Source organism: Pseudorca crassidens, chromosome 15, assembly GCF_039906515.1.
Source record: "Pseudorca crassidens isolate mPseCra1 chromosome 15, mPseCra1.hap1, whole genome shotgun sequence".
In the NCBI taxonomy this organism is placed as follows: domain Eukaryota; kingdom Metazoa; phylum Chordata; class Mammalia; order Artiodactyla; family Delphinidae; genus Pseudorca; species Pseudorca crassidens.
The window spans coordinates 78484544-78499989 of NC_090310.1; the positions used below are offsets into that span (position 1 = coordinate 78484544).

The 15446-nt window shown below is 57.0% G+C and overlaps 1 protein-coding gene and 1 pseudogene across 4 annotated transcripts in view; one reads left to right on the forward strand and one right to left on the reverse strand.

The window, feature by feature from the left end:
* The window catches only part of BCAS4 (breast carcinoma amplified sequence 4), a 60322-nt gene extending 45196 nt beyond the window's left edge, over nucleotides 1–15126 (forward strand). For 3 of the 4 annotated variants that reach the window (XM_067708455.1, XM_067708454.1, XM_067708452.1), the window contains one exon: nucleotides 14556–15126. In XM_067708455.1, the coding sequence (XP_067564556.1) occupies nucleotides 14556–14678 (123 nt within the window). In that variant the 3' untranslated portion in view covers nucleotides 14679–15126. The remainder of the gene's footprint in view (nucleotides 1–14555) is intronic. The other variant, XM_067708453.1, reaches the window with a different exon arrangement.
* On the reverse strand, nucleotides 6196–7089 carry LOC137208000 (ferritin heavy chain pseudogene; annotated as a pseudogene).
* Nucleotides 15127–15446: the final 320 nt, after the last annotated feature.

Sequence of the window (15446 nt, forward strand, 5' to 3'; positions counted from 1 at the left end):
CCTTGTGAATCGAGTCCGTCTGGATGCCTTTGCAGGTGGAGCCAGGGTTGGAGTGTGGGGTTCAGGGCTGGAGGTATCCAGCATGGAGCCCGAGGCCTTAGCTCTGAGGCTGAATGGGATCACCCAGGGAGGCGGAGTGAGCACTTACCGATTAAGCGTCTGCTGTGTACCAGGTGCTGTTCTAGGCGCAGGAGATGCAGCCATGCCTGAGAGATGGGAAGAGGTGCCTGTGGGGGCCGCCAGGCTGATGCGGGGCTGGAGGCCTGGGCTGGGTGGGATGGGCGGGGGGCACCTCAGGATCTCTCTCCCTCTTTTCTCGCTTTGCAGCCAGGGAAGGTGGGGACCCCGATGAGGCCAAGAGCTCCTCCCTGGGGTGGAGGATGCAGACGAGAGGTTTCCAGGAGTCCTGAGTAAAGTGAGAAAAGAGCAAAGTGTTGCCCCTCAGGCCAGATGGAGTCCATTCAACAGAGACTGACCTGTCTTCTGAGACGGCCTTTGTCCTTTCAGAATATTGTTATTTCTTTGACACAGGGATGGGGTTTAAGGCGGGGTGAGGGTGGGGAGTCTTTCAGTGTCCCTGCGTGCACACTGACAGGGTTCGGGGCCGGAGAAGCCCTGAACCCGTGGACCGACTCCCCAGCTCCCAACACAGTCCGCTCCCCACACCCTGGTCCCCACCACTGCCGCTGCCTCCTGGCTGCCTCACTTTTCTGTCAGGGCTACTCATTGCTTCCCTCTCCTTTCCTCTCTTATTTCCTCATTTTTCCCTCTCTCCTCCATCTTTTTCCTCCTCCTTTTCATCCATTTTCCCTCTTTCTGAATCCCACCCCCCTTTTCTGGTTTCCACATCTCTATCGATTTCAGTTCTCTCTCTTTTATATTTTTCTCTCTTGGGTTTTGTTTGTTGGTCGTTTGTTCCTGCCTCTACCTCCCTTTGTCTGTGTCTCCTTCTCCTGCTCTAATTACCTTCATCTCTGTTTCCACCAGGCTCTCTCTGTCTCTCCCTCTTTCCCTTTCTCTCGCTCTCAAACGTTATTTCCCAGACTTTGGAAACCACCCCTTTCCACGCTCAGGGGGCCCAATGGATGAAACGTCCTGGTCCGACCAGGACAGCGCATGAGGTGAGTTCCTGTGAAGGGGCTTCGTGAAATCAGTGCCCGGGCCCCTGGGGCTGCAGAGATGGGATTTGTGCAGTGACGGTAACCGTCCAAGGCTCATGGGCCACCCGGTGGCAAAGGACGGGCTGGGGCTGAGACCAGGCTGGAGCTCTGAGGGCACCGGAGTCTGAGTCAAGGGTGGATTGGGAAGGGCTCCTGAGGCCACCCAGATGCCTGGAGTGGGAGAGAAGGGGCCCAGGTGACAGTCTGGGCGTTGCCTCAGAAGCAGGTCCCTGCGGTCCTGGGTGAAGAGTCTTTCTGGGCAGGGGCGAGAGGTGGGCCCGTGGGCGGCTCCTGAACGCCTGCTGGTCCCGGTGGACGCCTCTGTTTTTGCCCTGTTGGCTTGTTTATTTAATGGAGAACAGCTGCCTGTGTTTGGGATCCCGACAGAAGGGTCGATTGTGTCTGTGTTTGCTTTCTGCCTCCCAGAGCTAATCGGTGCTATTTCTAACATCCTTTTGTGGAGTCAACCACCTTCGAGGTCAGCCAACGAAACCTCGAGGATTCTCTTGATAATCAGCACCAGAGTGAGAAATGTACGGCTCTGGTGTGACAGTCGCCGGCTGCTGGGCCCTGGCCAGCTGTTGGTTGGGCTCGCGGACGTCAACGTGGAGAATCTCCGTGTGACGGGGAGGCCGCCCGGCAGAGCGTGCCACTGGGCATGGGCAGCTGGTGTGTTGTCCTGGCCTGGAAGAGGGTCTGCCTCTCCCTGCTCTAAGCCAAGAGTATGACAGTCCCAGCCCCAGCCAAAGCCATCCACTGATGTCCCCCCAAACTCTGCCGTTGATCCTGCGGCCACCCTTTGCCCCATGATGTTTTCTTAGCCAGGAGCGCTGGCTCCGCGCTGTGCATGGAGCCGATCCCGAGTGACCTTTCTGAGGATGGAGAACACCATTCCCAGTTTGGAATCCACCTCTGTCACCACGACCCGCTACAGAATTGGCGGGTGCAGAGCAAAATGAGAATCTGGGGCCCCTTTGTCAGAACTTACTAAGAATTTCAAGACGGTAACAGCAGAGCGTCAGACCAAGCCATGAGGCCGGCCCTGCCCGTCACTTGCAAGCGTCATGCTTTGAGTGGATCTTAAGCTTGCTGCGTCTTAGTCTCCACATCTGTAAAATGGGATTTACAGTCCTATCCTCTGCATAGGATTGTCATGAACAGTGACTGAGATAATGTAAGGTTTAGCTGCCATTATTATTATTATCAGTGACATTAGTATTATTATTTAATAGCTCATTATCTGTGTTGTTCCCTTCAGTGCTTCACATATGCTGCCGTGGATGAGTTTTATTTTCTTATTTATTATTATTATTTTTTAAATATTTATTTATTGATTTCATCGCATGGGGTCTTAGTTGTGGCTCCAGGGCTCCTTTGTTGCAGCACGGGGGCTCCTTCGTTGTGGCACGTGGGCTCCTTAGTTGCGGCTCATGGAATGCATGCAGGATCTAGTTCCCTGACCAGGGATCCAACCCGGGCCCCCTGCATTGGGAGCGTGGAGTCTTATCCACTGCACCGCCAGAGAAGTCCCTATTTATTTATTTTTAAATGACCTTTTATTTTGAATACTTTTAGATTTGCAGAAAACTTGTAAAGACAGTACTACTGAGGGCTTCCGTGCCCCCCTCACTCCGTCTCCCATATCCTGTCATCTCGCGTCACCTGGAGAGCTGTCAAGACCAAGACCGCACATTGGTCCAGTACCGTTCACTGAACACCAGGTTTTGGATGTTACCGGATTTTTCTTCCTCGTCTGTTGTCTGTTCCAGGCTCCCGTCCAGGGCAGTGCATTGCTTTTACTGCGTGCTTTATTGATTTATTTAGGCCACGCCACATGGCGTGCGGGATCGTAGCTCCCTGACCAGGGATCGAACCTGTGCCCCTGCAGTGGAAGCGCAGAGTTCTAACCACTGGACCGCCAGGGAAGCCCCTACGTGTGCTTTTTATTTATTTATCTATTTTTAATGATTATTTAGGCTGCATCGGATCTCTGTCGCGGCACACGGGATCTTCGCTGCGGCGTGCGTGTGGGATCCAGTTCCCCGGCCAGGGATCGAACCCGGGCCCCCTGCATTGGGAGCGCAGAGTCTCACCCACTGGACCACCAGGGAAGCCCCTACGTGTGCTCTATTTTTAATGTGGGTCACAGACCTGGCCAGGGTGGGGTCCCCAGCCTTGAGCCACCCCGAGACTCCAGAATGGGTCCGACCGGGAGTCCTCAGCCGGAGACGTGATTGTCATCGTTGGTCTCAGGCTCCGGGGCCCTGACTTGGCGAAAGGCCAACCCCCAGGCCCTTCCTGCTCTGCCCGGGGTGGTGAGAAGATTCATCCGTTTCCCGTTGCCTGAGTGTCTCCTGTGCACCAGGCTCCAGCTGCTGCTGGGGCCCTGGCCCTAACGACTGGCTTGATGCCCGTCCCGACGGAGCTCGGCCTGGTGGGGAGCCGGGTGGTAACCGAGGAGAGAGGTAAACAGGCTAGGCTCCACAGTGCTGCCGTGAAGGAGGGAAGGTGACACAGATGAAACTGGGCCTCCCTTAGGAGAGTCTGAAGGAAGGAAGGAACCAGCAGAGGAAGACCTTGTGGAAAGGCCTTGAGGGGACCGCGGGTGCCAAGGTCTCCCGTCACGCAGACCCTGGTGAGATCCAGGAGCAGAAAGAAGGCCCCAGGCTGGAGGGCTGTGAAGATGGCAGGTGACGGACGGAGTTTAGAGAATCAGGCTGGATCATGTGGGTCTGGGGTCAGATCCCCCCAGCTCCAAGGTGGCAGACAGCTAGCAGACAGGTGGCCACAGCGATGTGGCCGGCGGACCGCATGGGCGAGAGCATGCAGCTCCTGGAAGGAGGGGCCGCTGCTCAGTGCCGGTTGCCCATCACTCTCCAGTGGCCCAGAGCTTGAGATTTTTTTAAAGGGAAGCTTGAAATCCTTTTTTTAAAGAGAAATGGCATTTCGTTCAAAAGTATGAGAACACCAACAACCAAACAGACAACAGTCCTAGTAAACTTAGCCCAGTGGAAGCCAAGCAGGACACGCCTGAGGACTGCTCATGCGTTGGGGACCACGGTGGCAGGGCCTGAAGGCCTCGTGGAGGAGTTGGATTTTATTCTAACTACAGTGCGGGACTTACTGGAGGATCAGACTTGTTTTTTACGACGGCCCCTCAGGCTGCCACGTGGAGAATGAGTTGAGGGCAAGAGCAGCGGCTGGGAGACGGGGTGGCAGTGGCGAGGGGGAGAGGGATTGGGGAAGAATTAGCAGAGGGGGTTGAGGATGGGCTGGATGTGTCGTGGGAAGTTGGGTGGCCCCCAGCTTGCCGGTTTGGGCAACCTGACTGAGGTTCCGGTTAGTGGGTGGACCCACAGTGAGTCAACTGACCCCTGAAAGCCTCAGTTTGCTCGTCTGTAAAGAGCCTTTGTGATCTTCAGATTTGAGTCTCTGGAATGTAGCAGGTGCCCAATATACATATAAGGCCATGGTAATTAGACAGTTACACTCAGTGGCCAGGTGGTGAGAAGCAAAGCCCAGGTCAGACACCTCCCTCCTCCAGGAGATGGTGCTGGGAGGGCAGAGGGCCCAGGGCGGTGGGCAGAGGGGCAAGGTTGGAGAGATCAGACTCCGGGTCAGAGACCTAGTTCTGGAGGGGTCTGTGCCATGACTCCGCCTACCTGGTGTCCTGTCTTTCCTCCTAGACCCCATATGAGTTTGAATTCAGTAGCCAGTATCTTGGCAGAACTTCTGGGGCTCCTTCTCTGCTGGTTTCCGTGTTAAAGCTTTTCGTCCAGCTAAAAGCCGAATCCACGGGGACCTGGAAGCCGTCTAGGGCTGCTGCCGGGGTCAGCACCGCCTCTAACAAGATTACACTAGCTTGTCCCTGCTGCTGGGGTCCCCCTGGGTAGGGGCTGCCCCATCTGGGAGCCCCCAGCCCTGTTCCTGTCGCCAGGGCTGCAGCAGCCTCCCGCTGCCACCAGCAGCCGAGGTGACCGGGACGGCAGAGGCAGGGGCAGGAGGGCAGCTCCTGTGCAGCCACCATGAGGCCGGCCAGCCCAGCCCTCCCGGCAGGAGCGGACACGCAGGGCTGCTTAAGAGAAATGGGAGGGGCTCTGCTCCCAGCTGTCAGGGTGGAAGCCTGGGGGCCCTGGAGCAGACACAGACGTTGCAGGCAGGACGGGCAGGCGTGGTCTGAGGCGCAGAGAGCCTGTGAGGGGGGCCGAGGAGGGAGGCCAGGACCCGCGGTGAGGGCCGTGTGGGCTGGCTGAGGTGGGGGCCGGTGCCAGGAGCTCAGAGGAGCCCGCTTGACTCTGTGTGACCCTGGGCACGCGGCCTACGCTGTCCCCTCCGAGCCAGCTTTCCCCTCCACAAAACGGCCCCATTGCCATACCTGCCTCCTGGGCCCTGGAGTGCACTGGAGGGGACCTCGGGTATAGGGCAGCAGCCGCTGGTCTCGGCAGCGGCCCAGGCGGGCCGTCCCCACCCCAGGGGGCCTGGGCCATGGATGGGAAGCATCCAGCTCCTCGACAGCCCCACGGTGACGTGAGCTTGGAGCCGCTGCCGGCTCAGATGCCCGCGGGGCGCGGCAGGTGCTGCGGACAAGTGAGTCAGGCCTGGCGGGGACGGTGGCAAGCCTGACAGCACATGCCCAGTGGAGAGGGGCCAGCTGGACGCACCCCGCAGGAATATGGGCCCAGTGCGGCCAGGTAGCTACATTGTTCAAGAGAAACAGGAACTTGATTTTTAATTTAATTTTATTTATTTATTTTTTTGTGATACGCGGGCCTCTCAATGCTGTGGCCTCTCCCGTTGCGGAGCACAGGCTCCGGACGCGCAGGCTCAGCGGCCATGGCTCACGGGCCCAGCCGCTCCGCGGCATGAGGGATCTTCCCGGACCGGGGCACGAACCCGTGTCCCCTGTATCGGCAGGTGGACTCTCAACCACTGCGCCACCAGGGAAGCCCTTGATGTTTATTTGAACCATCCTGGTTCTTCCATGTTGGCAGGCAACTCTTTTTTTTTTTTTTTTCCTGGGTACCAAATTACTTTATTTGAAGGAATGGTACTAAGGAAAGGACTTGTAGGTGTTTTGGTACAACTTACAGAAAAGGTAAAGGTAACCCAGACATGCATGCACTGGCTTGGGGACCAGGGAGGCCACCCCTGTGGCTACGGGAAGCCAGCCTAAGGCTTGGCTCTCATCATCACTATTTCCCAGGGTGTGCTTGTCTAAGAGATACTGTGCCGTGCCAGGTTCGGGGGCCCCCATCGTGCGCAAGTTGGTTACATGGTCACCCAGTTCTTTAATGGATTTCACCTGCTCATTCAGATAATGCGTCTCAATGAAGTCACTCCAATGGGGGTCATTTTTCTCCGTGGCCAGTTGGTGCAGTTCCAGTAGTGACTGAGTCACACTTTTTTCCAAGTGTAGTGCACATTCCATTGCATTCAGCCCGTTCTCCCAGTCCTCACGGTCTGGCTTCCTGATATCCTGAAGGAAGATTTGGCCACCCCGGTGGTGCTGCAGCTTCATCAGTTTCTCAGCCTGTTCCCTCTCCTCACAAGATTGGTGAAGAAAGTATTTGGCAAAGTTCTTCAAAGCCACATCATGGCGGTGAAAATAGTACCACACAGACAGGTAGACGTAGGAGGCGTAGAGCTCCAGGTCGATCTGGCGGCTGATGGCGGCCTCCGAGCCCTGGTGGTAGTTCTGGCGCACCTGCGAGGGGGACGCGGTCGTCGTGGCGGGCGGCTGAGGTGAAGCGGTGGCGGGGACCTTGGGGCTGTCGGAGGGCGCTGTGAGGTGGTGGCGAGGGCTGGCTCTGAGCGGCCGGCCGGAGCCGGGGACGAGCGCCAGGTTCCGTCCAAGCGCTTTTGAAGCAGGACTCAGGTAACTCATTTTGAAATTTGCATAAGCCCATCCAGTCATGCCTGCGGGCCAGACGCTCCCCAAAGGCCGCCCGTTTGTGATCTCTGAATAGACTAAAGGGGGCGCTCCCGAGGGTCCCAAGGTTGGCAAGCAGACGCTGGAGGGACATCCCAGGTCCTGGGCGAGAGCTCAGCCCCCAGCCCCACTCAGCCCCAGGGCCACCTGTGTCCTGGCTCAGTGCTGGGGCAGGGTGGGCCTGGGTTTGAATTCAGCTCTGCCAGTTCCCAGTTGGGTGATCTTGGGCAAGTGTCTCTCTGAGCCTCAGTTTCCCCTTCTGGAAAATGGGAGTAGGGACACCTGCCTCTCTCACCGGCTGTGGGCACGAATGGGCCGGGAGCCTGCAGGGCCCACCAACGGGCTGGGCACTCAGGAAGTGCTCACTACTCAGTCACTGTGGTTGAAGTGAGAGAGGCCGGGGGCTTGGTCTGTGCTGATGGACGGAGATGTTTTTTCTCTGTCTGCTTCCCTCCACGCCGCTCCCACCCAATAGAATCTTTTATTTTAGAATTAGAGACAAGTTGCTGTGATAATACAGAGAGTTCCCATATGTCCCTCACGCAGTTTTCTGTATTGTGAACATCTTGTTTTACTGTGGTACGTTGTCACAGCTAAAGGACCCACGTCGATACACGGCTATTAACTAACCTCCGCGGTTTATTCAGATTGCACTAGTTTTTCCCTAATGTCCTTTTCTGTTCCCTATTATATTCAGTCGTCACGTCTCCTTAGCCACCTCTGGTTTATGACGGCTTCTCAGACTCTCCTTGTTTTTGATGACCTTGACAGTTCTGAGGATTATTGGTTAGGTATGTTGTACACTGTCCCTCAATTAGAGCTGATCTGATGTTTTTCTCGTGGTTAGACTGGGGTGATGGGTTTGGGGGAGGAAGACCACAGAGGTGAAGTACCTTCTCATCACATCAGATCCAGGGGACATGCTGTCAGCGTGACGTAGCTCTGATGATGTTAACCATGACCCTCTGGCCGAGGCAGTGTTTGCCAGGTGTCTCCACCAGGCTGTTACTCCCGCCTCCACCCCCTCCTCCCTGCTCTACTTTGTGGAAGCAAGTCACCGCGCGGCGCCCACTCAAGGGGAGTGGAGCTCCTGCAGGGGGCAATGCATACGTCAGTTATTTGGAATTCCATTTTACCTTTTGGAACTATTGCGAGATCTACAAGTTTTCACTTTTTTGGTGATCATTCCATTTCATCATACAAACAACCTGGGCTGAGTCCTGGCTCCACCCATTTACTACCTGTGCCACCTTGGGCAACTTGCTATGAACTGGAGTGATGGTGAGAGTAATGGCACGTGTCCATCAGGCTGTGTTCGGCGGCATAACAGAAACCTGACTGAAGTGGTTTAACCAAATAGGGTTTGTGTTTTTCCCTCATGCGACAAGAAGTCCTGAGTGGCCAGTTGATTCTCCTGGCTACTGCCCTACCATCCTTAGCCGGTGGCTTTTGTCCTCATGGTCCCAAGGTGGGTACGGCACCTCCAGCATCACTGCTGTGCCCCAGGCAGGACTCCATGAAGTCGACGGTATTGTCCTCATTTTACAGAGAGGAAAGTGAGGCTCAAGGGGAAGAGAAACCTCTGCCTCGAAGGAGTGCTGGAGGGTTAGAGACAATGTGTGCGACTTGGGCCACAGGAAGTGTAGTTGTTGTTTTCCCAGTAGGATGGGCCTCTCCCAAGTCCCCTGGGGCTGGAGGTGCCTGGTAACCTGGGGGATGAGGGTGAGTCTCTGGCTACCTGAGCTTCCACCCGTGGTCAGCCTGAGGCCTCAGCCTCCCAGAGGATGACCCACACTTTGGAACCTCAGAACCTGGCCCACACGTGGGACAGCGGTGTGGCCTTTCTTTTGAGGTGGAGGATGCTTAGCCAGGACAGGCTGGAGTTGCAGTGATGACCCAAGAGCAGCCAACCAAATAATACTCCGGCCTGGGGACAGTCAGCAAGGTGGGCCTGGGCCTAAATCCTGCAGCCTGTGTCTAGTGACCTATCACTTAGTGCCCACTTGCATGGGAGATACAGAGATGGGTTTGTCATTCCTGTTCTATTTAGGAAGATAGATTTAATTCTGGGGCAAACTGAAAGAAACAAGTCTGGCCTGCCCCCATCTTTGTAAATAAAGTTTTATTGGCACGCAGCCATGCCATTACTTTCCACGTTGCCTGTGGCTGCTTTGGTGCTGGGAGGGCAGAGCTGAGTAGCTGTGACAGAGACTGTGGGGCTTGCAAATGTTTACCATCTGGCCCTTTGCAGAACAAGTGTGCTGACCCTGGCCTGAACAGAAAGCAGTCCAGGGAGATTGGGATTGACATATATACACTAATATGTATAAAGTAGATAACTAATAAGATCCTGCTGTATAAAAATAAATAAGTAAAATTTAAAAAAAAAAAAGAGAAAGCAGCCCAGGATCGGGAAGATGCAGCTGGGGCTTCCCAGAGGGAGATACGAGGCAGGCTAGGACTCACGAGGAGCCGTGCGGGATTTCTGGGGGCAGGAGTGGGCAGATGGCACAGGCCCTGAGGTGGGTGGGCAGACAGTGATCCGACTGGGGGGCTTCAGAGGAGAGACCCTGAAGCCAGGCTGGCCCGAGGCTCCCCCTTGCCACGTGCTTCAACAGCCCTCTGGGGGCTTTGTCAGGAAAGGAGCTGCTTGGTGGTGCAGACAGCCCAGAGGGCCAACCCCGAGGCACCCACCACCGGAAGCGGCAGGTTCCAGAAAGGTGACGTGGCCCCGTGGGCCCTGGGGCCCACAGGGGAGCACCCGTAGCTCCTCTGCCCAGCCACCGGGAGCTTCCAGATCATCTGATTTTCCAAGAGTAGCTAGCTGGCAGTCTGGTTTTCCTGAGAAATCTGCTGACTTTTTACATGTTTGCAGTTAATTCCAGTTTTTAAAAACCATGCAGCCGACCAAGCACACACACGCATCTGGTGTGTGGGCTGCAGGTTTGGGAACTCGGGGGTCTGGGGTGGAAGTGAGGAAGATGTGGGAGGCTGTGTGACCCAGGAGAGCATGCCAGGCCCAGCGCCCCAGCTCCAGAGACCCTCCTCCAGCTGGGAGCTCGGGCTGATGGGGGCAAGGGGGACTGGGAGGGAGGGCAGCGGAGCCCTGGACCTGTGGTGTCAGGTTTCTGTGCCTCCCATCCTGTCCCGCTGGTGGAACCTTCTCGCCTGCAGGCGAGAGTGGGAGCCTGGAGCAAGCGCCAGGGAGTTGGACAGTCCTCCTAGCTTACCTGGCCGCCACTGGAGCGGAATCTCAGTACCAGCTGCAGGTGAGGGGGGAGAGGGGGAGCTCTCTGAAGTCCCTTCTGAGATTCTCCAGGATTTGGGCTCGAGGCAGGAGCCCAGTAGGGCGATGGGCGGGGGCTGGACCTGGAGCCAGAGAGGCCTGAGTGGACCCGGGCTCTGTGGTTCCCTGGCCCCTGTGACCTCTGAGATGGGGACAACTCCTCCTGCTGCAGGTCATCCTGGGTGTGAGAGGGCTGGGTTTCCTTGGCGTCCGGGGTGCCTGCGACTGGGGCCTGGCCTCCGGTGTGTGGTCCTGCTTTACCCTGACAGCATCTGGGGCCTCGGGCTGCTTTTAGCCTCCCACGCCGGCCCTCATCTGCCGATTCCGCCGCTGGTTTCCAAGCGCTCGTCCGCAGTACTGTGGATTTACTCGTCGCTTTAGGCAGGAGGCTTGGTTGCAGGTGACAACAGCCCAGGTCACCTTGGCTTAAGCAAAGAAGAGAATCCCGTGGTCTCAAGAACAGGACAGGTCCCAAGGTGACACTAACCTCGGGCAAAATTCGATTCAGGTGCTCAAATGATACTGTCAGGACTCTGTTGCTTCCCCTCCCAACTCGGCTTCCTTGTGTTGGCTTCACTCTCAGGCAGGCCCCTCAGTGTGTCAGAAGTGACTGCCAGGTTCACGGGTGCGTTCTCACTGGGACCTGGGAAGGGGGGACGGGGGCAGGAAGCAGCCCTGTCCCAAGAGCCAGAGTCCCAAGGCTGATTCTCATTGGGTGAGCTGGGGTCACCTGCTCACTCCTGGACCAATCACGGCCCAGGTGGGTCAGGCCTCCTCTCACTCATCCTTCAGCTGTGGAGGTGGGCAGAGCAGCTCCGCTGGGGAGCTGGCAGCAGTGATTCCACAAGACGGCCAAGATGCTGATACCTGAATGGGACGTGGAGGCTGCACAGGCCGAGATAACATCCCACGCCCTTCCCATGCCCACCCGCTCTCCAAGAGCAGCATTTGGGGCTGAAGTGGCCACTTTCGGAGCCCCCTGGCTCAGCTCAGGGCCCCCCTTCCTGGCTGACTGCAGGCCCAGATCTCCAATGAGCTGTGAGTCACTTTCCCACAGATTTTCCACGTGCCCCAAGATGTTGGCAGGGGCTTGGTCCAGGGCCAGCCAGCATAGAGCTGCACCAGCCTCTCTGCGGCCTTCCTCGCCACCTTCCCGGCTGGGGGCCCCTTTGAAAAGGAGCAAGCTCGTTTGGAATGGCTCATTCTCCTGGGCCCCTGTGGGGTCCTGGCGAGCACGCGTAGCTGCTGTCTAATAACCACAGTGCCGCCTGGCTGGGCGCTGGCACAAGGCTCACCTCTCCCTGCGTCCCCCTTCTCCTTGCTTTCTGAGTGCGGGAAGGACGTTTCCACTCCATCACCAGCAAAGACGCCACCACTGCTTGCATTAGATCTCGCTGGAACTCAAGATACGATTATATCCAAAGCTGCTAAGGAGTCTCTTAGGATTACTTCTCCTTGGTTCCTTCGTAATTATATTGATTTTCTCCTTTTTCGGAAGGCTGTCTCCTTCAGGGAGGAGGCAGAAGCCCCATCCCTGTTGGAAGAACCATTTGACAAAGAACAGGGAGTCCAGAGGCCCAGGATCTCCAGGAGAGGGACACTGGCTCTGGCCCGGCCTGGCCACTCACGCTTGGGGCCCGTGAGGCCTTGCCTGGGTCCTGAGATCAGGAGAGAAAGGAACCTGTCTTTTCAGGATCACCAATGTGCTTTGGCCCCCAAGCCTTGTGTCAGGACAAGGGAGCTGGTCTTTGAACTGTCATTACTTGAATCTTGCATTTTCTAGATACTACAACGGCCAGTTCTCAGGAGGAACTGGGTGAGGATATTCTAAAACGATGGCTTATCCACAGACTGCATCCCTCAGGCTGTGAGATGCATCTTGGGGCTCGTTTCCCCGTTGTGCTTTGGTCACAGCGCTGTCAGAGGACTCAAGTCCAGCCCACAGGGGTGGGTGGCAGCCCCGGGAAGGTGCTGGGAGAAAGGGGGACAAACGCGTCCCAAGTATCCCCCAAGCGGGCTGAGCCGAGTGGCTGACCCGGGGCCGACTGGTTCAATGTTCCCTGTGCCCTTTTGGGAGGCAGACCCTTGGCCAAGGTGAATTGTTCGTCCTGGCCTTCCAGATGTGCGTGGAGACTCAGGGAGGTAAGCGGTCCCCAGGCACCTGAGGGCCCGAGTGTGGTCCACCTTATCTGAAGCCCTTTTGTGGTTTCCTTCTGCAGCAGAGAGAGGGCTGGGGGGTGCGGTAGCTCAGGGCTTCGGGGCTCAGACATTAGAATCTGTTCACTCTCACCCCAAATCCAGCCACTCTCACCTTGAAGGGATGCCTACCTGCAACATCTTCCACTCTGGTCCCGTTTCCCCTACAGTCTAGTCTCTGCTCTTTCTAAAACACTTATCACACACACACACACACACACACACACACACTCTCTCTCTCTCTCCCCCCCTCTCCCTCCCTCCCTCCCTCTCTCCCTCTCTCCCTCTCTCCCTGTCCCTGGTCTCTTAGGATAAAGTTCTTAGCTCAGCCTCCAGGAGCCCACATCATCCGGCCCTGCTTTGCAGCAGCATCCCTGTCTACACTCTGACCCGGCCTGACTCCAGACTGAGCTGCCTCAGTGCCCGCGGCCCACCACACCACTCCGCACTGTGCACAGGGTGTCCACAGCCTGGACCACCGCACCTCCGGCTACCCCTCCACGCAGCCCCTCCGGCCGGGGGTTGGGGTCCTAGGTGCTCAGCCTCTGAATACCTCCTGATCCCTCCGGGATGAGATGGGCCTCCTCTGGGTTCCAGGGGCCTTGGTGCTTCAGCGCACGCTGGTGGTGTTTTCCTGTTGGTTCCTTTGTCTCCAGATAGAGAGGGAGGCCCCTGATGGCTGGGGATGCGTCTACTTCACAGCTGTGCCCTCGGCCGGCCCTGGGCATTCAATGAGGTAGTGGTTGAGTGGACAGATACTCGGACAGGTGGGAGGTGGGTAAGGCACCTCCCGGCGTGTAGTCTCCCCCGACCACCCACAAAAGGGGGGATGGTCACGGTGTCACCGTGGGGAAGAAGCATGGGGGTGGGTAAGTACAAACCCAGTGCAGCGCAGAGCTCGTGGACGGGCTGGGCTTTGGGGGAGCGGTTATTAACTACGGGCTGGAGCCACACACCTGTGCGCTGGCACCTGTGACTGCAGCTGAAGGCTGGGGCAGAGCTTGCTCTGGGCTGAGCGGGCAGAGGTGGCCTGGAGACCAAACAGTAGACGGAGCTGCGGGGGGAGGGCGGAAGGGTGGTGAGAGGGACCCCAGGTGGAGACGTGCAGAGCCCTCCTCCCTCTGCAGCCCTGGAGCCCCACACTCCTGCCCATCTCCCTGCTGTTCCGCCCCGGAGCCTAGCAGACCCTCCCTCCTCTGAGCAGGTCACAGTTATTGGGATCGGCCCTGGCTCTGCGTGAGAATCACCTGAGAGCTTTGAAATACCCCGATGCCCAGGCCACACCCCAGACCAACGACATCAGACTCTGGGGGCGGAGCCTGGGCATAAGCATTCCATAAGTCTCCCAGGAGGTTCCCTGTGCAGTCACATGTGAGAAGCACTGTTTGAGGCCGTCCTCTGTAAAACTGGTTTGACCTTGAGTTGCCTGGGTAACCCGCAGGGTTACTAGAGCTTGAGGAGGGTTGCTTGATCCAAAATCTCCCCTCCCTAACCTCCCTGCAGCAAAAATCCACACCAGAAATAAGTAAGCACTTCTTAAAACGGCTCAATTGAAAAACAAAGTAACACATGCGTGTGGCCCAGCCTTCGGGCAGCACAGATGGGCGCACATTCAAAGAAGCATCGGCCCGACCCCAGCTTTCCCAGGGCCTGGCCCACGGTGCTGTCTCGGCTCGAGGCCCTTCCTGGCACGCGGTGGCACGAGGTACACCTGGCTTTCTCAGTCATCCCTCCTCAGAGCCCGGTTCTCTCTAATGCTGCGGAGGGCTCCGTGGACACGAACCAGCCCTGCCAACCTAGCTCCCCACCACGTTTCAAATGGGCCGGCTTTGGCTGTCACAGGCAGTGTCACCAAAGAATCATGGAGTCTTTGGTCAACTGGGCTATTCTCCCTGCAGGATGAACTCCTGCAAGTGGAGTTCTTGGGTCTCAGAACAAGTGGCTTCACGAAGCTGATGGGGCACCTGGTTTTCTGTCATTCCAGAAGCTGTGGACGCCGGCGGCCCCGACCTTCGAGCTGCCCGCGTTGTACAGAACCGAGGACTATTTTCCTGTGGACGCCGGGGAGGCAACGCGCCGAGCCCCCAGCTGCCAAAGGCGTCTGTGAGCCCTGCGGTCCTGCCGTCAGGGACATTGGGAAGTGAAATCTGTGTGCCGCGCAGATTGTTCGTTTTGTTTTGTTTTGTTTTATTGTTGTGGATGCGTTTTCTGAATTTTCCCCCTTGCTTCACATGGGCCCACAGGGTTTGGAGAAGCATTTAGAACCCACAGGTGGGCAGTGCCTCAGAGATGAGCTGGAGAAGGCCTTCTCCACCGGCGTTTGTCCTGCCTGGTGTTCTGGACAAGGTGGTCACCCAGGGGGATGGGCTGTGGGGCCTTGGATTTCCCTTTGCCTTGGAAGGGCTTTGCACAGAGGTTGTGAGGGGCTCGCGCGGTGCCCCCAGGGTGCGTGGCTCCAGGTCCATACGTGTCGGCCGGTTTGTGTGAACCCCAGTGCCCACTGGCCCTGTGAACCGTCTGAATAAACGTGTCCAGGTCGCCTGGATGTAAATGTTTCCCTGATGGGTGCTCCTGCCGCCGGCTCAAGCCTGATCCTCAGAATCTGCTTATGATGAAGCCCCTCGCCTGAGGGGAGGGTGCAGCTGGCCTTCAGATTCCCAGCAGAATGCAGAGATCATTCAGATTCCCTGGAGTCCTCCAAGGTGTGTTTGCTTTAATTTCTTCTCATGTAGATGAGTTTCCTGCTATTGTTCTGAAATGTTGGATTCCTCACTTTGGTGATGGATATTTCTAGTTTCTGGAATCCCTCCCAGAGCCAAGAACACACACACACACACACACACAGACACACAGACACACACACAGACACACACAC